Source organism: Rhynchophorus ferrugineus, unplaced genomic scaffold (assembly GCF_030347505.1).
Source record: "Rhynchophorus ferrugineus isolate W39M unplaced genomic scaffold, kcgeb_rfMv2 rfM11, whole genome shotgun sequence".
NCBI classification, from domain to species: Eukaryota; Metazoa; Arthropoda; class Insecta; order Coleoptera; family Curculionidae; genus Rhynchophorus; species Rhynchophorus ferrugineus.
Genome location: NW_027472590.1, coordinates 5,896,140 through 5,919,262, shown reverse-complemented (window position 1 = coordinate 5,919,262; position 23,123 = coordinate 5,896,140). Strand labels below are relative to the sequence as shown.

General features: G+C 34.3%; 2 protein-coding genes and 1 long non-coding RNA gene across 7 annotated transcripts in view; 2 read left to right on the top strand and 1 right to left on the bottom strand.

Annotated features, from left to right (window-relative positions):
• Window positions 1–8,538, top strand: part of LOC143204950 (uncharacterized) — a 40,863-nt gene extending 32,325 nt beyond the window's left edge. Inside the window, exon 3 of the long non-coding RNA XR_013007706.1 lies at window positions 8,374–8,538. This is a non-coding gene — a long non-coding RNA (uncharacterized LOC143204950). The remainder of the gene's footprint in view (window positions 1–8,373) is intronic.
• The window catches only part of ASPP (Ankyrin-repeat, SH3-domain, and Proline-rich-region containing Protein), a 454,315-nt gene that overhangs the window by 339,147 nt on the left and 92,045 nt on the right, over window positions 1–23,123 (bottom strand). Inside the window, exon 1 of one of the 3 annotated variants that reach the window (XM_076417464.1) lies at window positions 10,135–10,276. The exons of the other annotated variants lie outside the window; for them this stretch is intronic. The gene's annotated coding sequence lies outside the window, so the exon portion shown is untranslated. Of the gene's footprint in view, window positions 1–10,134; window positions 10,277–23,123 lie in introns of those variants that run through there. 3 annotated transcript variants of the gene reach the window in all.
• The window catches only part of LOC143204729 (uncharacterized), an 83,902-nt gene continuing 71,148 nt past the window's right edge, over window positions 10,370–23,123 (top strand). For all 3 annotated transcript variants that reach the window (XM_076417478.1, XM_076417477.1, XM_076417479.1), the window contains exon 1: window positions 10,370–10,671. In XM_076417478.1, coding sequence (XP_076273593.1) covers window positions 10,370–10,671 — 302 coding nt within the window. The remainder of the gene's footprint in view (window positions 10,672–23,123) is intronic.

Here is a 23,123-nt window from a genome sequence, read left to right as displayed (position 1 = left end):
CTCAAAAACATTTGCCATACATCACAATATCAGCCTACAAAAATATATATATATTGATGATAAAAAAACAATTGTATGAACAATTTGTTCATAGAACATAGATATTTGCGCTTAAATATTATTCCAATTAAATGTATAACACTACAATATAAAGAAAATAAAATAAATTTAAAGAATTAGTGTTGGTCCTTAAAATGTCTCTATTTAAATACGCTAATAAAGCAATTTTTCAATTAAAATGCTCGATATATTATGTCGAAATCGACGTAAACACGAACCAAATCGACGAAACCGTATATAACCAGCTACCAACTTCAACCAGCGCACAAATCAACTTTTAATCTAGGTTTTATTTCGCCATATATTCCCTTTTTTTGTTGCTGCTGCCCATTCAAAATAACGTTATTTAATGGAAACCGCCATATCCAATTAACGTAAATTAAATTTGAATTGTGCAAGTGTGTGTGTGTAGGTACATATATTGCAATATTGCATGTCGGCTGTGCTCCAACGATAATCAAGGGCAATCACAGCATCATAATAAGTTCGATTTATCTATCAATATTAATTAATTTGCTATAGAGACGTTGTCATTTTGTTGTGTAAACAATTGGGTCTTTATATTCGTTAAAATTATAAATGCAGCAGCTACGAGGTACGTTCCAAAGTCCTAGTTGAGTGATTTTAATGTCATTATAATACTTCATCTTCATTAAGATAGAGTATGAAATGGTGCAACGCTCTACATATGACTCAACAAATGCGTTAGGTTAGCAAAGAAGACCTTTAGAGTTTAAATATCATAAGAGTTCTTATGAGTTTTCATCCATCAAACGCAGCAAACGTATTTCAAACAACTGTCCTAAACCTTTCTTTGGTAAATAATCACGTATTATTTCGGTTAGCCATTATTTCAGCCATTCTATAGTCAAGGAATATGTACTATAGAGATTTTACATTTTTATGTCATCCTATCTCTATTCTGCGAACCGTAAAACCAAAGTGGTAATCCCAATGTATTATTCTCAAAATAAAACTCTTCAAAACATGTATCACAATACATTTAGTAACAGTACATGGGAAGTCTTAGGCCATCACCAATATCAAATATCTAATAACGCTTTTGGCTTAGCAAAGAAAAATAGGTAATAAAAATTGCCAAATAAAATAGGTAATAAAAATTACTCAGCGCATTTGAACCTGAACTATCACCACTTAATTTCAACTTATTCAACCAACATTTTGATATATTAAATAAAAACAGAAAGAAAACTATTTCGAACACAATAAAGGGGTTTTTGCATTATTAAGAAGTCCTGTTCGATTTCGAACAAACCTTGTATACTGAATATTACACTTTGTTTCAAATTATCGATTTTATTTTGATTTAAAACTGATTGAATATTAAATTATATTGTTTTAACGATGGTGTACTAGGGATACGTTCATTTTGCTCGACAATATCAATTAGTTTGTAATATAAATATCATCAGTTTGATATGTAAACAATTATGTCGTTGTTAGCGGTAATTTTTGCTGTTCGAACTCTGCAAATATATCAAAGGACTTGATAATATCACGTCCCTTATAACTTTATATCAGAATATTTGATATTATTTTAATTAAATAGAAAGTAATATGTACATTTTATACCTTGGAAGTATACAGAACATTTATATAAAACAGATAATAGTATATTGATCGTTATGAATACAAGAATCTAAAAATATGTTTCTTATGTACCTATGAAGCACTATGTATGTTATTCCAACTATTTCCATTCATGCTTTTCAATTTAGGGATGAAAAATATCTGATAGTGATACATAATCAGTAACAATTGAGGTTTCTAACGTTTACAGATATGCAATCTTGTGATATGATGTTTTGAATCAGACATATTTACTTTCCTTGAGCTTAGGAGACTTATTTATACACCCGACACAACTATTATTGAGAATCTAAGAATTATCACAACAGGATTTTTGAAAAAATCAGAACAGTAACAATAATGGATATCAAAAAATAACAAAAGCCTTAAGTACACATGACGATGACAAAATATTTGTTAATCTTATCTTAAAACAAATCCAGAGACCGATTTTATCTTAAGCACACACAGGGAAGGTAACGCGTTGAACAAATAAGCTCAGCAAAGCTCCTTTATTATTGGTATTCATATACGATAAATTTAAAAAGAATATCCTAAATTATTTAAAACATATATTGCAACAACAAACTACTTTGTAGTATGAATATATCGCTGACAGTGTCATCAACATTGTCAGCAATTAGTCCAAGAATGAACTCAAATATAATTTTATTGATTCCAAAGTAATTTCGCATGTAAACGCAGCAAAATACTTGGGCATGCCACTGGATGCCAAATGGAAAGAGCATGTTAAAATGAACAAAACACTTTGATGGTGCTTTTACGACAATCCCAATTATGGAACTATCCGCTATGGAAAATTCTTGGTAGTATTATTAACGCCTCTTGGTATATCAGAAATGAGGACATTCATGAAAACTTAAGTGTACCAAAATACATGAATAAAGTGAGATGTTGAAGAATTATAATAGATTGATAGGAAGACCTCTCGGAGGTTGAAGAGATTTGAACTGGTGTAGAGTTAAGCTATAGTGAAAACTATGCCGTGTTTTACACATATGTGGTATGTACGAACACCAGTACATCGAAAGCTAATTAAATTTGAGTCCGTAATCTTGGATCTGGTTTTTTTATTTTGAATAAATAGTGAATAACTGGTTGTAATGTATACCGTCACAATCAGTACCGTGCTTCTGAGGTCATTATAGCTATCATCAAGATACCAGAACCTTAAAAGACTTACTTATCACAAAAAATAATTAACAAACCATTAGTTTTATATTAAATAACTTAGATATATCAACGTATACTGATTAGTCTTAGTAAAATTAGCTTAAAGAATGAAACATATTTAATAAAAACCTCTTTAAAGAATTATGGGCATTTCACAGTTTTTTTGGACTTATTGCTTAAACACAGGACGTCAAAAATGAATGATAACGTAATATACGTATTTATCTAGTTATCACATGACCTAAATGCCTTTCCACTGACTGTTAAAGTTAATTCAACACTAATAACAAAACAATACAACAAGAATGGCCACGACATTCGATTATCTAAATAATTAACACCAAAACCTGCTGTTAAACTGATACAAACATCATTATTCGCAGAATGGTGAACCTGTCCAAAGGCACATGGTAAACATTGACCTGTATCAAAGCCATAGCCGGTTTCTTTATACAGTTAGGAAGAAGCGTTGCGTTATTTGGACCGGATAGTAGACGACACTAAAAAAATTAATTGTTAGACGCTGTGGCTCAAAAACAAGTTGCAGTTATCTTTCTAGTGACACTAACAGGTCGTAAAACTTATTGCTAAGTATTTTCCAAATATAATACAAAACGGAAAACGTTATCATGATGAAAAATAACTTTTACTTTTTTAATTTATTGATCATTGTTCGTTGAATACAAATCGTTATTACATCAACTACAACCTCAGTTAAATAATAGCAACCTCCTATGACGGCTTAATATCTTCACAAGGAGTGAAGCATGGTTCAGGCAGGTCACGGCTCATATATCGGAACAAGAAGGGGCAAGGTCTGGAGAATACGGTAGGGTAGCGCTTACCATTTTAATGCTTCCAACTATGTTTTCACAGGTTTTGTGACATGTGGTCGAGCGTTATTACGCTAAAGAATAACATAGTTGTACTTTTGCTTGTATTTTAGTCGTTTTTCACGCAGTGCTTGTCTCGAACGCATCATTTGTCAATCAAGCTGTCCGTCGATAGTAATCCCAATTGATTATTGGCTGCCCTGAATGCTCTTTTTCTTCGATGTCAGAATCAGCACCCTTAAAACGTCGAAAACAGTATTCACACGCTAAAATCCATAGAGCATGGTGTCCATAACCATCCACCTTTCTCTTCAAGTAAACCTTTGCACAAATGCGATTTAAAATCGGTATAAATTCAGATAGTTTCAACACACTAAATATTTTGTTGTTCACATTTCGACGAAATATACTGAAAAGTGGGGCCTACCAGTGAGGATTCAACATAATTATAAATGTACCCGATGCGATTTACAACCCAATCTATTGTACATGTTGAAAATAAGTGAGCCTACCAAAAAAATCTATAAAACAATGTTTATAACATATAAAGCAACACACCCAATAAAATTCCTCAAATCAGATAACCCCGATCTCAATAACAACAATGCAAATTAAAATTCAGTATGTGGCAAATAACTATTACGGCCAAATCTGAAATTCAAATTCTTTATTCGCAAAAACAAATCTGATGTAACAGAAGGAACCGTAAAATTCCTAGTGACACCAACGCGGATTTCGCCAAAACACCGATCAACCGAAAAAATAACAATAAACAAATAAATGTAGTTGTTATCGATGATATTTTTATACATGCGGAGCGTTGTTCGCGATTAAACTCATCCTTCATCGGCATTACGTTGAGACCTGTTCCTCCAAATTCATTCTGCCGTGCCCAGGGGCAAGTTAATCGAGAATGTGTGCCTAAAAAATATGGTTACAGTCGGTACACATCTAAAAATAACGGTTCAATCATATCAGGTTCTGTGAATGGCGTCACCAACAGCAACAAGTTGATGCCAAAACAACATCTAATATGTTTTTGGGGAACATGGAGAGACCATCTCCAACTATTAAGCGATGTTAGATAGTAACTGATGACATTTCTTGGTTAGAACGCAAATACCATGGACTTTGCGTGTTTAAATAACATGAAGATTTCGATTTCTCCCCAAAAAAGGTGAAAGTAGAGGAATTAAGATTCGGTCATCATAAATTAGTAGTTAGTATGCATTATATCAGAGAGACTATCATCTAAATAAAAGAAGATTAGTGAAATATCAATAAATTCCTAAAATATTTATTACTTCTTAAAAATATCATAGTATCTTCAGAAAAAAGCCATTATGAAACCCAGATCGAATCATTTTTTTAAAGAATACAATTTCTCAGTGATTCCAGATAACTTCCAGAAGCTACAAAAAAGAATATTAAATAAACTTCCCCTAAATAGTGTTTTCCTTAGTCATAATTAATAAACAACATCTTGGAAGCCGAAGAAAATTATTTTCATTGGACATTGAATAAAGCACAATGACAGAACATTATACATTATTACATATGGACTACCACTAAAATAAAATGATCCTGATTACATGCATTACCTTTCTCTAACTACTCAAAAGCAAAAAATAGCAAGCAAAAAATAGCTTGCTGTATTAATTAAATGTATTAATAATATATCCAGATGCAATCTAAGAAGGGAAACAGAAGGATGAACAGAAAGAAGGATGAACATAAGAAGTATATTTCAATGTTTGTCAATACCACTACTTAATATTACTAAAGTGTCATTTATATAGTAACATTTATAGTTATACTTTGCATTGCCATGACACAACAGTTGAAAATAATTATAATATTATAATATACAACAGGTTTATAAACCTACCAATTTGATGATTATAACGACGAAAACATTTAAAAAATCCACAAAATGACTTTGAATGATCGCAAATTTAAATTGAATAAAATAGCAGACACTCCAAAGATATCAACTGAACGTGTACATCATATCATTCACGAATATTTGGGTATGAGAAAGCTCTGTGCAAAATAGGTGCCGCGAGAGCTCACTTTTGACCAAAAACAACGACGAATTGATGATTCGGAGCAGTGTTTGAAGATGATCAAGTGTAATAAACCCGAGTTTTTGCGTCTATATATGACAAAGGATGAAACATGGCTCCATCATTTTACTCCGAAGTCCAATCGACAGTCATCCGAGTGGACTGCACACGATGAATCCGCTCCAAAGCGTGGGAAAACGCAACAGTCGGCTGACAGGGTTATGACGTCTGTATTTTGGGATGCGCATGGAATAATTTTCATTGACTACCTTGAGAAAGGAAGGACCATCAACAGCGACTATTACATAGCGTTATTGGGCCGTTTGAAGGAAGGCAAGTGCTGCTTCACCAAGACAATGCACCAATGTCACAATTCAGTGAAAACGAAAATGGTAAAAATCCATTAATTGGGCTTCGAATTGCTTCCTCATCCACCGTATTTTCCAAATCTGCCCCCCAGCGACTATTTCCTGTTGTCAGATCTCAAAAGAATGCTCGCTGGGAAGAAATTTTCGTCGAATGAAGAGGTGATCGCCGCAACTGAGGCCTATTTTGAAGCAAAGAACAAATCGTACTACGTGCATCGAAAAGAACGAGGGTGGCTCTAATCAGTGTATCACTCTTGAAGGGAATTATGTTGAATAAAAGAACTAATTTTGCCAAAAAAATGTGTTTTACTATGGTAGGCCGGGGACTTTTCAATTGACCTGTTATTGTTACTATACCAATCACAAACACTAACTCATTATATTAAATAATTCTCTTTCAAAACAAACCAAATATATATAGCGAAATTCATTACATACACATACATTAATTGTTTATAAGCAGTACCAATGTACTTAATCCGCATCTGAAGTACTATGATCAAATATTTTCCAAAGTATCTTCACAATTTCCTTCTTTTTGATATATTAATATTGCATTAACATTTGTTTGTCAAGGGCAGTCGTTTTTCATGATTGCTTACTAATTCTCAATCATTTAGTCCTTGTTGAAAAATAATTTCTAGAAAATATTCAGAGCTAAGTAATATTTTTAAATAAAAGGCATATGCTTCAACCAACTGTAAATTACGACAATACTATCAAGACCGTTAAAACGTTCTGTTACGTATAAAGGGAAAAATTTTGCGACGAATTACCAGATTACAACTTTAGTTAAAATACCGAAATATAAAACGCGACCCCCCTATGACAAGGTTCTTATGTTACAAGGTCTTAATCAAACGATAAATCTTTTCTGGTTTATTATCACTTCGTATATTTAGATACTATCTTAAAGTTTGCTTCAAAACAACAGTTGTTGGCAACTTGTCTTCAATAAAAACATCTTGATAATATGTGTATAAATGTTATACAGCGCAAATGATACGGTTCTGGTTGTTAACGTTGTGTTTACGTCTCAGTGTGAAATATGATCAATTAAGGGTTTCGTTTGTGTTTAAATCGACATTGTTGGGTTGGCAACACAGGTCTGAAACCAAAAAGCTGGGTATTTTCAACTAATTTTTATGTATTTTGGTATGTTGGACACAAAAATAATATAGAACAAATTCCGGAATGTCAACATTTTTTGCAAAATACAAAGTTATTATAAAAATAACGGTTCTTTCATTATTGTAAAAATATGGAAATTAATTTTAAACTAACTTTCAGTCATAATTTATATAAATATACTTTCAATCAAAATTAAGAATTTGAAATTGGTTCGTCGCAAATTAAAATATGTCCATAGTTGGCAGGTGTGTGGCGCTTTAAAAATATGTGCGATGGACAAGCTGGTGAGGTATGGTGAGGTCGAGAAAATCACTGGACCAAAGAGGGTTAGCCGCTGAGACAGCTTAAAGCTGGTGAAAATAACTTCGTCTAAGAAACATTAGTACCTTCACATGGAGTTCTTTTAGCATCGTTGAACAGGATATTGAGATTGATGAAGCAACTTGTAAAATTACTTCCCAAATATGGAGATTATGTGACATATTATTATTACTTGGTACTATTATTAGACATGTTATACAAATATATTTTTTCAGTTTCCAAGCTTCTAAGAACAAGGGAAGGAAAGTGTTTTCGTCAGACGACCATGACAGACCCTCAAAAAAGGGTAGATTGCTTTTATACATCATAGTGACATTTTTAGACAACCATAAAGATCCTATCTATAAACAAATCGACAAAAGAATGCTAATGAATGCTAATAATGTCTAAACGCACAGTTTCGGCTGATTTTCGGAACATTTATGAGATGTGAGCGGAGATTATAAAGAACAATTTCACCAGGACACTAAAGAGACTGAGAAAAGATACAAAGGAAAATGGAGCATCTCATTGATATCAAACAACTACAGAGAGGCCTTCCAGATTATGTCCATAAGCGAAAATGTATAAAGTCGAGCTCAGCGAGAAAAAGGAAAGGTTTTGGTGTGTCCTAGTGAACGTATAGTATAAATTAAATAATATTTTTAAGCCCTATTGTCTTTTTAATACATTTTAATACCTATCATTATATATCTATCCAAATTGCGAAAAAACATGTCGTCCTATGACAAAAAGGAAGGAAGACAAATTCAGTACACCCGAAAACTTAAAGATTACGTCACATAACCTAAACAGTCCTTTTTTTTTCAGAATTCCTTGAGAGAATTTACAGAAGTTGAGGTAAAAGTAGGTGAAGGTACTCAATGAAGACATTAACAATTAATACACTAGGAGACATCCATGCTTAGTCCACTAGTAACACCCCTAGTCTATAGATTTCTTGCAAGAGAATAGTTAAGGGAGTAAGGTCATCAAAAACGGAATAAAGTTGTTGTAAGATAATCTACTCTATGGTAATTGCACTTCTTCAGGTTCAATAATTCAGGGTGTAGGACCACCAAAGGTACCACTATGGCGGTTGCCCGGTTTTGAGTATCGGAAGACAGACTGCTAGAGAATGGTGCAGTCGATACATCACAAATAATTGTTGTAGTTTCTTCAAAGGGTAGGTGTTATATAACGAGACTGAAATTTTTTAAAATCTGACCGTGAAATATGATAAAGTGTTTAGAATTAAAGGTTTTATTTATATTAAAATAGGATATAAACAGTGGTATCATGTGTACAGTCGTTTCAATAAATGGATTTGCAAAAAAAGGTTTTTATTTTCAACCATACGCATTTCATAACGTTCATAGTAGTAAAAGTATTTTAATAATGTTTTTTAACGAATTGTGAAACTGGTGGACATAAAATAACCTCAGCATAATCGAAGAATGAATGGTGGGACCATTATACGAAACCCTTAAAAATAGCATACAGTAATCTTTATCGATTCCATACTCTTGTGCACTCTCAATTATTTCCAAAATCCCTGTATTCCTGCCTATCATTTCAGTGCCTAGTGACCACAAGTTTTAATTATGAGGTCAGTGGTGGCAGTAGGTGATAAATGTTTACATTGTTCTAGGATTAGTTTATATAATTATTTATTAGTTAACACCCGTGTAAAATATGAATTATAGGATCAAAGAGGTTGATATATAAAACAATCATAAAGCTAATTTGGACCTATGGGGTGTAAATATGGGGTTGCACTAAAAATTCAAATCAACTAGTCATCCAACGCTGTCAAAACAAGGTTCTTCGATTGATTACCAAGGCCTATCGCTACGTAACCAACCAAGAACTGCACGATGACATGGAAATCAAATGGATTTGCGAAATTATCCAAGATTTCGCCTTGAAATGCGAAAGAAGATTACTAAATCATACTAACGTGGAAGCAATACAAGTGCTGGACAGGGCGCAGGATGTCAGGAGATTGAAGCGAACCAAACCATACCAACTTATATAAAGTGTTTAGTGTAAACTATAGCTTAAGTTATTATAATTTTATAATTGAGGAATACATATTGATGTATCTTCTCGCACTCGTCTTGCTTGTGAATTAATCCAAGTACAAATGAAAAGTAGTAATAAATTAATTTATAATGAAGATTGTACTAAACGTATCTAATAAAGATGTTATCAAAAAAAACTTATTATGTAGATTGCTAAGGCAGACAAGTTTATTTATGTTAAATAATATGAAAACACTGAGCAAAATTACGTAGTTTCGGTAAGTGCGACATGCGATAAGGATTGCCGTCTAAAATTATATAATTGACAGTGGCCTGAAAATAATATCGAAGGAATAGTGTGTAAACACATTAATCTTTTCTGTTCACAGCAAAAATGTGAGTAGAATTGGTGAAGATTACTGTATGCTCTTGAAAATGCGGTACTTCAGCCGGTGCCCCGTGTCAGATGCACACGTCTGGTCCTTCAGCGGTTGGATCATTAACGTAAACAACCCGAACCGATCGAAATACAGTTAAAAACCAACCGAATCTACGCCAAAGTATCTACCTAAAGAGCAGCAGTTGTCTCGGAGCGGCTGAAAGTCGTGCTTAACCTTTGCATTCCAAAAATCCTTCGGTATTTATTACAGAACTTTCCCAATTCCGATCAGATCACTGAACGAGCACTAATTCTCACCAGTCGCACTCACCACCAGGACCCGGGGGACGCGTTATCCGTCGATTTTCATGTCGCGAACGACCGTTGCAAGAGCGGCTTGCGAAAAAAATTCAAAAATCGCTGTATGTGTGTGTGTTCGAGTCGTGGAACAACCGTTGCGGGTAGCGTGACGCTAGTCTCGGACCAAGGTACGTACTGGACGACCAGAGGCGGCGAGTCGATGGCAACCTGTGTGCCGGGTAGGGGGCCGGCGGGGCGAGGGAACGCCGCTGTACCTGTAAAATGTGGCCGCGGTACTGCGTGGTTTCATTTCGACGCTGGTCACGACGTAAGTTGTCTGCGGGCGCTGGATGGGCCGCCCGGTAAAGCGTACCCGATACAGGGGAATTCGACAAACGGACCAAGAATGAACACGGGAAAAAATCGGTAAATATTACTCGTATAAAAAATATTCCGGGTTTTTTAGATCATCATAAGATTTCTATAAGTAAACAAGATGCAGTAATCAGCGTTGATTAAATCGTCATAACTTTCAGGGAAGTGAATAAGATGTAGCTGATTAGAGACTGTTGAGTGTGATTAGAGATTAATGATTAGAGACTGAGTTACTGATTAGAGATCTGTTTCTGACTCTGTCTATTTAAGCTTTTGGCATTTCCGGTCGCAAATAACAAGTAGCTATTTGAGATTTATCAAAACAAGCAGAGCGCCAACACAACGTTGGTCAGTTTATCTACGTCTAACTCACCAATATTTTGAAGAATTTTCCAGATATTTCAAAAGCAGACGAATTTTATAGACTGGTTCGGTTACAGACAGCATTGTATCTCTTTTCAACCAGAATAAAATGAGAAGAAAAAGACGGTCTGACTTTAAAACGAATGTACGAATTGCAAAAAGCAATACATTCGATGTCATAATGTCGTAACAGGTCAATTGAAAAGACCCCGGCCTGACATATAGATGGCGCTACTAGATAGGCTACACTAAATTTGACAGCTGTCGGATTATTAGTTTGTGAGTTATAGCATTTTGAGTGAAGCAACTTTTGTTATTGCGAAAAAAATTGATGAAAAGAAATTTCGCGTGTTGATAAAATATTGCTTTTTGAAGGGAAAAAATATAGTTGAAGCAAAAACTTGACTTGATGCCCAGTGTCCGGACAGTGCCCCAGGAAATTCACCCATCAAAGATTCTTATGCTAAGTATAGACGTAGTGAAATGAGCACCGAAGGCGGTGAAAGCAGTGGACGCCCAAAAGAGGTTGTTACTAACGAAAACATTTTAAAAATCCACAAAATGATTTTGAATGACCGTAAATTGAAATTGAATGAAATAGCATACACTTTAAAGATATGAACTGAACGTGTACATCATATCGTTCACGAATATTTTGAGTATGAGAAAGCTCTGTGCAAAGTGGGTGCCGCGCTAGCTCACTTTTAACCAAAAACAACGACGAGTTGATGATTCGGAGCAGTGTTTGAAGATGATCAAGCGTAATAAACCCGAGCTTTTGCGTCGATATGTGATAATGGATGAAACATGGCTCCATCATTTCACTCTGAAGTCCAATCGACAGTCATCCGCGTGGACTGCACACGATGAACCCGCTCCAAAGCGTGGAAAAATGCAACAGTCGATTGGCAAGGTTATGGGGTCTGTATTTGGGATGCGCATGGAATAGTTTTCATTGACTACCTTGAAAAAGGAAGGACCATCAACAGCAACTATTACATAGCGTTACTGGAAAAGGGCCGCATTTGAAGAAAAAGAAACTGCAGCTTCGCCAAGACAATGCACCGAGTCAAAAATCCATGAATTCGGCTTCGAATTGCTTCTTCGCCCACCGTATTCTCCAGATCTGGCCCTCAGCGACTATTTCCTGTTCTCAGATCTCATAAGAATGCTCGCTGGGAAGAAATTTTCGTCAATCGACGAAACTGAGGCTTATTTTGAAGCAAAGAACAAATCGTACTACAAAAATGGTATCAAAAAGTTGGAGGGTCGCTATAATCAATGTATCACATTGAAGGGAATTATGTTGAATAAAAAAAAGTAATTTTGCCAAAAAAATGTGTTTTACTATGGTAGGCCGGGGACTTTTCAATTGACTTGTTAAGTTCTCTGTTATTTTGGATAAAACATAGAATTGAATATAGAACACTTCAACACTATTGTGTCATTTAGTGACAAAACTAAAGTATTAATACAATAAAATGATGGTAACTGGTAGAACTATAAGACAATTAAAATAAAAACCGAAAACAAACACAAGTATAAACAACTAAGATGCAAGTATAAAATGGAACTAAAATAAAATATAAAAACTAAATAAATGTAAATACCAAATCATAAAGAGCTATGTAATACGAAATATTAAAAATACAGGTAAAAATCTAAAATGTAATGTATAATACAACACTAGATTTAAATAAATAAACAAACAAATACAGTAAGAGCGATATATTGTTCGTTTAAACCCTTCAATCTGAGACTAAAGGTCTTAAAGTATTCGGACATTCGCTAAGGAAATGGTATATAGATATTAGTGAATGTAAACAACTATCTATGTTCATTAGATTAGCTTTCGCAATAACGATGGGACTATAGAACAAGTGCATAGACTTGTAAACAAAATAAATGCTGACCTAAATGCCAAAACATATTGTTCGGCTGCTTTTCTAGACATATCTCAGGCTTTTGACGAAATATGGCATACGGGCTTGCAGGTTAAACTAAAGAAACTTCTCCCTCATCAGGACTAACAGTTACTAAAATCGTATCTCACTGATAGACATTTTATTGTAAATCAAGGCGATGAACATACCGAATTAAATCCCATATATTCAGGAATTCCGCAAGGTAGTGTACTGGGTCCAGTACTCTATCTTCTGTATACGGCTGATCTACCCACCACAAAAATAACTATTGTGGCAACATATGCAGACGATACAGCAATCTTAGCATCCCATGAAGATCCAGTCACAGCATCAATAAACCTACAAACCCACCTGGAGCAAATACAATTATGGTTGAAGACATGGCGCATTAAAGCCAATGAAACAAAATCCACGCATATAACGTTTACCCTGCGTAGAAAAACATGTCCACCAGTAAATATCAATCATCGTCAACTCCCCCAAGCAGAGCATGTTAAATACCTTGGTATGCATTTAGATCGACGCCTAACCTGGAACAAGCACATACTCTCTAAACGGAAACAACTTGGATTAAAATTATATCAAATGTATTGGCTCATTGGGCGCAAATCCAAGTTATCATTAGATAACAAGGTATTGCTGTATGAGTCTATACTCAAGCCCATTTGGGCATATGGAATCCAACTATGGGGTACCGCTAGCAAATCTAATATATCCATCATTCAACGGTTCCAAAATAAGGTGTTGCGTGCCATTGTTGATGCTCCGTACTATATTTCAAATAAAGTGATGCAACGCGATATTCCTCTAGAACCTATAACGAGTGTAATTCAACGTGTTTGTGTGAAGTACTTCGAAAGAGTGTCAGTGCATCCCAATGTACTCGCTAATCAGCTAAATATGCGACGTGATAGTGAAGTGCGTAGACTAAAACGTTTAACACCACCTGATCTGATTACTGGACAAATGTAGAGTTTAGAATAAGCATTAGAATAAGACTAATTAATTAAGATAATATTTTATACAGAAGATTGCTTAATGAAGTGATTTTCTACATGCCATGTATATATAATATAGACATAAGAAATACTTATTGCCAATAAGGCAGATTGTGGACTCACGAAGAGAGTAATAAAAAAAATGTTCATTAGATGACCGTGAGTTAGTGGACAATGGCCAAGTTTGTGTCGATTGAGTCATAAGTGACGGTGTGGATTAGTTGATAAGAAACATGTCATAATCTGAAAGAGTTTATTGTTGAGTGTATGAGTTGAGTTGTAAATAAATCTTTTAATGTTACGGTTGAGATCTCTGTGGTGGAGCCATGTATATATAACAGACTGATTGGAAGTGGAAGCTCCCTGTTTAGCTAGTGTATCGGTACGCTCGCTAGGCCCGAGACTTTTAAGCCCATCTATTATTTACCAGCAGATATTCGTGATCAAACTGCATCAAGCTCTTAGCAAAAAAAATTATCAATTTATATAAGAATATAACTTTTTATAAACACATTACATACAATTTAAACATGGATCAGTAGGTGATACGCAGAAATCTACTCTTGAACTCACCCCGATATAAGATCTCACACCTCGGGGCTCTCGAGACCGAAGAAATTCGTTTCTGAAGCCAAACAAAATGAAGTGCTTTTGTTGGGAGGTCCGCGCCATCTTCCGCCTTTACTTCATAGAAACGGCAATAAAAGCAATATTCTAACAGGTCAATTTGTTTGTTTAGATAGGTTATAAAGCCGGTACCATTGTTTGTCGACTGAACTCGGCAGGTGGTAACTGTGATGTTATTCGCAATAGTAACATTTACGGGCCGATAGGGTATACCATCGTAAATTTTAATCTCCACGGGCCTTGAGGAGAACGACGCCAAGCACTTCACAATGAAGCGACTGAGCAACATTATTATTATTTTATTTATGCGTATACGTTACGGACAAATCAACGTTTAACAAGCGTGATCAATAACATCCTATATCTTTGGGATGATATATTCAAGATACACATTAACAAGAAGACATAAGATCCCAAATCCTTAATACATTGTCACTGGCATAATTGGGATGATGACAGTGAAAATTTAGGTTAGATACACTTTAAAAAAGTTATTAGAAATATGTTATTGTTGTAATCAGAAAAAAACGTAGTAGGCTTCTAGGATAAGTATCTGATTCCAGATCGGCAGCGAACGTATTATAACAATTCACTGAAACCCTATATAGACTCTATTAATAACCAATCGGGGGTCTGAAATGTCATTAAGTTAGTAAATAAAAATGAAAGCCATTAAATATAGATAAAAATAGATAATATGAACTCAAAACTTACAAAACAAAACAATGAAATAGAGGAAATGAAACAAGTAATATAGAGAGAAGAAGAAGAAAGAATACAAGAAAGAACAGAAATAGAATCCAGAAGAAAATATCTTTTAATATTTGGAGTAGAGGAGCCAGAAATGGAAATGTGGATTCATAATGAAACAAAATATTCGACATAAGTGCATGATGAAGAGTGATACAAATATGGCAAGGAAAAACAGAAAGGAGATAATAATCATTAAAGATAGAAGATTACAGGAAAGAAGTCCCCCATTGGCGTAGATAATGACAAAAAACAATAATAAATTATTTTTGTTTAAAACGCATATTTTTAAAATAATGATTCATTTGTTTTACACCCAATATTTTTTATTAATCATAAATAAATATCATATCCATTATAAGACATTTATTGAAACTGAACATATTGAAGAATATAAACCCACAGCTGACGAAACAAAACAACGAAAAGAGAAAACGAAGCAAGTAATATAAAGAGAACAAGAAAGATCACATGTAGTATAAAAAGAAATAAAAAGAAAATCCCAGTTAACATTTAGGGTAGAGAAATAGAAATGTAGATTCCCTAAAAACAAAATATAGGACATTGTGTGAAGACATAAGAGAACTAATATAGATAGAAAGAGATAAATACGACAAGAAAAAAACATTGATAGAAGAAGATAGAAGAAATGAGGACCGCAAAGACGTAACAAATCAGTAAGAAACAAAATACCACATATTTTCTAAAGAATGTTTCCTTTTTCACAAAAGTTCTTTTTCGTTTATCAGCAATAAATACAATATCCGTTATAAGAGATCCAGTAAAAACCGAAGACTATTAATAACAAAATGGTAGATTTAGTCTGTTATAAAATTTAAGAATCCAGATTATCCAACGTGTAAATATCGCTCGAACTTCCAACTTTCCACGACTGCGAAATGAAAGAAATAAATCTTAAACAATTCCGAAAACACGTGGCCCTACTGATAAGAACTTTTAATCGCTTCTAATAGGGACGATAAAGTAAATCCCTCTCTCCTTCTCTCTATCTCTCTTTCACTCCTGTTTCTTCCTTCTTTTTAACGAATTATACATTCTCTGACTTGGTAATCGATTCTCTTTCGTCGATTTTTTCGTAACTGAAATGATTATCCCTTTGTTTTCCAGTTGGCTGAACGAGAATGATATCGTTATTACTCTATAATGGTTCGTTTGTTTTCTATTATGTTTATTCTATAATTGAGTACGTTTTTTCAAGAATATATAGCAAAATTATGGTAAATGTATTAAAGGGAATTATTGTAGTGAGTTACTCGACAAACATTAATGTATATATTTTTTTCAAGTCTCTTGTTCTGAATCACTTTTATATAATATTTTATATAATATTCAACTACAGAAAATGTCAGTAAAACAAAACACCGAACTACTAAAATCGTACATTACAGCTAGAATATTTAGACTTAAACAAAAATAAGCTTACTCTACAATAAAAGAAGCTAAATCAGGTGTACCACAAATAAATGTAGCGGATGCTCTACACTTTTTGTACACCAAAAATGGAGAATACTATGATGGCTACATTTGCTGATGATCCTGCGATTATAGCTGTCAGAGACAATAGTGAAGAAGCCACACGAAAATTACAACATGCAAGTGACAATATAAACAATTGGACACAAGCTTGGAAAATAAAAATTAACGAAAGTAAATCTGTGCATGTTCAGTTCATCTACAATCAGACCGTATAAGCACCAATAACATTAAGTAATACTATCATTCCATATAGCAACAACGCTAAATATCTCGGAATGAATCTCGATGCAAAACTTCGCTGGAAGAAACATATAAAGAAGAAAAGAAAAAAACTGGAATAGAAATATAGGAAAATATATTGGCTAATTGGAAGAAAATCACAATTATCAGTACATAATAAATTGCTATTATATTAGCAAATATTGAAACATAGAAGGACATATGGAGTTAAATTATGGGGATGTTCTGCAAAGAGTAACATAAACAAAAGACACATTTTTCAGAACGAAGTTCTGAGAAGTATTGTGGGCACACCCAAATACTACAGGACTGATTACCTACATCGAGACCTTCAGATACCAAAAGTCAGTCAAGAAATCAAGATAATTGCAAGGGAGCATAAGGAAAGACTGCATTGCAGAATATTGGAGTATTGCAACTTTTGGATACCATCAGAGCAGGACACATACACAAAAGATTCAACCCATCTTGTGTAGTTTTGTGTAGTCAGATGGATTTAATTTAAAAAAAGTAAAGTAAAACATGTATAAACATTATTTCACCAGAGACTGAGATAGGGCGGATGGGTCCTCCCAGTCATATACCTAGATTTAAGTTATCATAAAGAGAAATTGTAGGTTAGTTCGGAAACCACTAGTAACAATGTAATAATTAAATAAACAAAATATATATAATATTCAGCAAGAATGTTTGTTATCTGGTCTTGCAAGGTGGAATAGGCATGACGACTGTAATATAAAATCCCAAAATTATTGATTTTATTAATAATATAACAGATATTCTGAAACAAAAATTTATTTTTAAATTACAAGTTCACACTTATAATTATTTATGTTATAAAACAAGAAATTGGAAAGTAAATTCTCTCTCAGTGTAAATAGTTCTAAATCATATCGTAATATTAACAATACGAAAAACCATCCATAATTTTCCATGATATGCGCCGTTGTTCATTTCCCCGGCCAACATCCTAATTGAGCCCTCCACTTCCGCTGACGAAAGAGGATTTTCTTTTATTCCTACGCGCGGTGAAATTACATTTCCCGATCAGGCAAGCAGAAAACAAACCGACTAACATTCCAATTAAAAAAAAGAAGAAGCAGATAATCCCGACAGATAAAACTCAGAGGGTGTACAGTCCGAGGGAGAAAATGGCATTTCGGCGTGGTTTTCAGAATCGATTTTGTCATCACTTGACAGTTTAAAAAATGTAATTAAATTTTCACATTGATTTATTAAGGAAAAGACAAAATTAAAAATGTAAATCCATGTAAAGCACAAAAGTTACACTGTCTATTACCAGAGCTTCAACAATGTCTTGCTTTTATAACTACTTTAATCTCAGTTTTCAGGTACAATTTCTATTATTTGTGATTACACTTACGATCACAAACATCCATACCATGCGGGATTCGAACCTGCAACTATCGCAACAGTAGGAGTACAGTCCTGTTATTTTCACGTAATGCAGTTTTTTACTGTAAATTTTTAATATTCTAGTATTAGCAGCTTTAAGTGCGTGTAAATATTTATAACCAGAAAATACGATGATAACTCCAGGTGGAAGCCACATGTTAGGAAAACAATATGAACAACTCAAGCTAAAGTACAAAATAATGTACTGGTTATTAGGTAGATATTAAGCCCTGTCAATATCGAATAAGATTTTGCTCTACCAACGAGTCTTCAAAAACCAGAAACCAGAAGCCAATGCGGACTTATGGTGTGCAACTTGGGGCTTGTACCCGCCAAAGCACTAAACATATCATACAAAGATTCCAAAACAAGGTACTGCGAACTATTATTGATGCTCCATGGTACATTGGCATTGACAATCTGCATAAAAAACTGAAGGTAGAATGTGTCGATAATATTATCGAGGACTATGACCAAAGAAATGAAAGGCTCCATCAGCACATCAATGTTGAGGTTCGCGAATCCCTGTATAATGATGGTTTAGTCAGAAGATTGAAGAGAGTAAAACCATTTAATCTAATTAAGTTAAGTTATAAGTAAAACAATGACATAAATGTCGAGACCAAAGCGTCTATCGTGGAATAAATTCCACAGCGCTAGCGCACTTCCTTTACCTAACCTAATATCCTGTCCATTCTCCCGTCGAACACATGTATCAATTTAAATCGAAATAAACAAGTATTTCTTCAACCAGTGTTTTTAGTTCTCGTGCAAATTCCTTCCACAAAATAGTAGTGAGTATTCGGACAAACAATCGCATCGACAACCACACATTTCGACCGACCGACCAGAAGAACATTCCTACAAAATAATTTAAAAAAATTTACCAATATAAAGCCAGATGTGACCGTTTACAAAGCAGAATGATTTAATTGTCTACCAGATCTTCTCTACTATGTCTGATATTTTTTACTTTTTCTTCTATTTTCTATGTTCCAATGTTTGTTAAAAGTAATTGTAAGAGCGAATTTTATATGTTCATATTTTTTTTTATTTCTTAAAACTCAGACAAAGGCAAGGAAATCATAAATCGTTCCGAATATTTATGGTACTTAGGCGTCCATCTGGTAATTCCATACTTTACACCTTTTCAATTTTTGGGTCATTTTTGTTTTTTTAAAGGTTTGAATGATAATGTATTGAATGATATCTGTCGCGTTTGCGAATACTTAGCCACAGAAATAATTATCATGAATAGCTTATTTATTTATTTGAGATTTTGGCTTTACCCTAGCGAGACTTACTAATCTTAGTGGCAGATCCCGCTCATTTGCTTTCTTTGATCTTATTGCATGTCCATTATTGTTAGTGTTAGAATACAAGCTGGTACGTCGTGCGTTTATCATTGCTTCAGTTATTGTTATTGCCTGTTATGATTGTCATTTTTATTGACGTCTATGGACTAAGATTTTTGTGAACCATTTTGGTTATTCCATCATTGCTTTGACTGCCATTGTCATTATGTGTTATTGATATCTCCCATACCATTCAGTATCAGTACTTATCGGTACATTTACTTATCGATACTACTATGTATCAGTACTATAATCCGCCATCATAATTAATTACCCATACTTTTAGCTGCCAATATATTAACTATCAGTACCGGTATATTTTAATATTACCTTATCATTGAGAATTGGTTGCTCAGGTACGTTCTCGTTATGTATGCATCACCCAACCACCTCGACATAAAGATCTCGCACGTTGAGAGCCTTATTCATTGTGCCATTTATAGCGTAAATATTTGTTATATCATTTATTTTGATCTCTGTTTTTATTTATTTAAGAATTGTTAAATTGTTTTATTAAATATAGTTTTATTTTACGCCCTGGGTTTTAAAATAGCCCTGCAAATGTTTGTTTCACAACATATTTATTCTATTGTTACAGAACAATTATTACAACTATAAATCAGTCTTTATTTCCATTTCGAGAACTTAATGGACACCCTGGTATCTAAAATCAACTCAAATTCTATAGCGTGTTTATTCAACGGCGAAAAAAACCGTCATAATATTTGAGAGACTCTCAACAAATACCGCATAATGCAACAACATAACTCGACGCTGTTTATATTTCCGTATTATACGATTACAAAAGTCTAGTGACTGTTCGAAGTGCAGTGTTACCTAATGAGTCAGCCCGTGATTCTTCGACGACGTTCCTCAAACCAGACACTCCCGTTTAGGGTAAGTCAGTTCCTCATTGTCTCCGTGAAAGTACTTAATTAGCGCCGAATCTACATTTCAAATACGATTTCCCGACATTTGATGGTCTCGCCGCAGATTTAAATACAGTCATCCACGTCTGTAGGCAACGAGCCGAATGGCAGACGGTTCAGGGCGTGTAACCAAAACAATAGTGCGATTTTATATTTTAATACTCTGATCTGCATTGAATCCGCACGCGATGTATAGGCGACGCGGCCGCTATCTGCTTAAGCTGATTGCTTTCTAGACATTTACGACCAAATTCCGATGCAGATAAATGCTAGTTGAATATTAGGCGACATTTTAGATTCTATCGTTTCGTTTGTCTCTGTCGCTCTCTACCTACCGTTCCTGACCCTGTCAATGACTTAATATTAGTTGTATATATTTTTATCAGCTACATCTATTGGTGAAATGGCAAAGTATCAATGTAAAAACTATTAAATTGTTTGACATTTCTCTGCATTTCTTTATAGTTCTCCAATTAGTTATTCAGTGCGTCTAAATGTTAATCATGGAACGTTCAGAATTACATTTGCAGTATTCATTACATTGTTTAATTTAAAGACATTCACTAAAATCAATGTTGGATCATATAAAACTTATTGTTTTCTACAAATAAGAGGTCAGTTGAAAAGTCCCCGGCCTGACACACAGATGGCGCTACTAGAATTAAATCCATACGTATTTTTTAGTTAGCTCTAACCCTCAAAAGATGCCTGTATAAATTTGACAGCTGTCGGATCATTAGTTTGTGAATTACAGCATTTTTAGTGAAGCAACTTTTGTTATTGTGAAAAAAATCGATAAAAAGGAATTTCGCGTGTTGATAAAATATTTCTTTTTTGAAGGGAAAAAATACAGTTGAAGCAAAAACTTGGCTTGATGCCGAGTTTCCGGACTAAGTTTAGACATGGTGAAATAAGCACGGAAGACGGTGAACGCAGTGGACGCCCAAAACTGGTTGTTACCGACGAAACATTTAAAAAATCCACAAAATGGTTTTGAATAACCGTAAATTGAAACTGGATGAAATAACAGACACTCTAAAGATATCAACTGAATGTGTAAATCATATCATTCACGAATATTTGGGTATGAAAAAGCTCTGTGCAAAGTGGGTGTCGCGCGAGCTCACTTTTGACCAAAAAGAACGACGAGTTGATGATTCGGAGTGTTTGAAGATGATCAAGCGTAATAAACCCGAGTTTTTGCATCTATATGTGGCAATGGAAGAAACATAGCTCCAAAGTCCAATCGACAGTCATCCGAGTGGACTGCACACGATGAACCCGCTCCAAAGCACGGGAAAACGCAACGGTCGGCTGGCAAAGTTATGGCGTCTGTATTTTGGGATGCACATGGAATAATTATCATTGAGTACCTTGAAAAAGGAAGGAACATCAACCGCGACTATTATATAGCGTTATTGAAAAAGGGCCGCATTTGAAGAAAAAGAAAGTTCTGCTTCACCAAGACAATGCACCGTGTCAAAAATCCAAGAATTGGGCTTCGAATTGCTTCCTCATCCACCGTATTCTCTGGATCTGTCCCCTAGCGACTATTTCCTGTTTTTAGATCTCAAAAAAATGCTCGCTGGGAATAAATTTTCGTCGAATGAAGAGGTGATCGCCAAACTGAGACCTATTTTGAAGCAAAGGACAAATCGTACTACCAAAATGGTATCGAAAAGTTGGAGGGTCGCTATAATTAGTATATCATCCTTGAAGGGAATTATGTTGACTAAAAAAACCAATTTTGCCAAAAAAATGTGTTTTACTATGGTAGGCTGGGGACTTTTCAATTGACGTGTTGTAAGGCCGAAGCCCATTAAATACTTTTAGAATTCGGGTTCGGATTCAATAATTCAAAGTCTTGGATGATCATTGTTTTCAGTCCATTATATACCATGAAAAAGATCCAAAAGGAAGAAAAATTACTATCACTTTCGTGTGACATCAACATTGCAGTTTCGTTGCTTGTCAGGCAAAAAAAATACGTTTTCTGTGGCGCATTGTGAATAGCTATGAAATGTGTTTCTACTGCGACAATCTCGAGCACAAATAGTTATGGGTTTGTCTACCAGAGCCATTCATAAACAGACGGAAGTGAAATATTGATGGCCAGAAGTGTTAAACCAAATAAAACTATTACTGCAAATGTTTACCCATGTCAACTGAATAAATTGAACGACATGTTGTCGCAAGAAAGACCAAAAACAGCGAGTAAAAGATGAAAGTGGTGAAGAATACACTGTTGCAGCTTGAATGTAGAAACTTTCTGCACAATATGTATCAAGTTCTGATTATATGACTTAAAAGTTCATAGAATATAATAGAATTAAGTAAATATGATTTAAAATTTTTATATTGTCTTTATTTATTCCTGGTACTTTAGTTTGCCATAACTTTAAA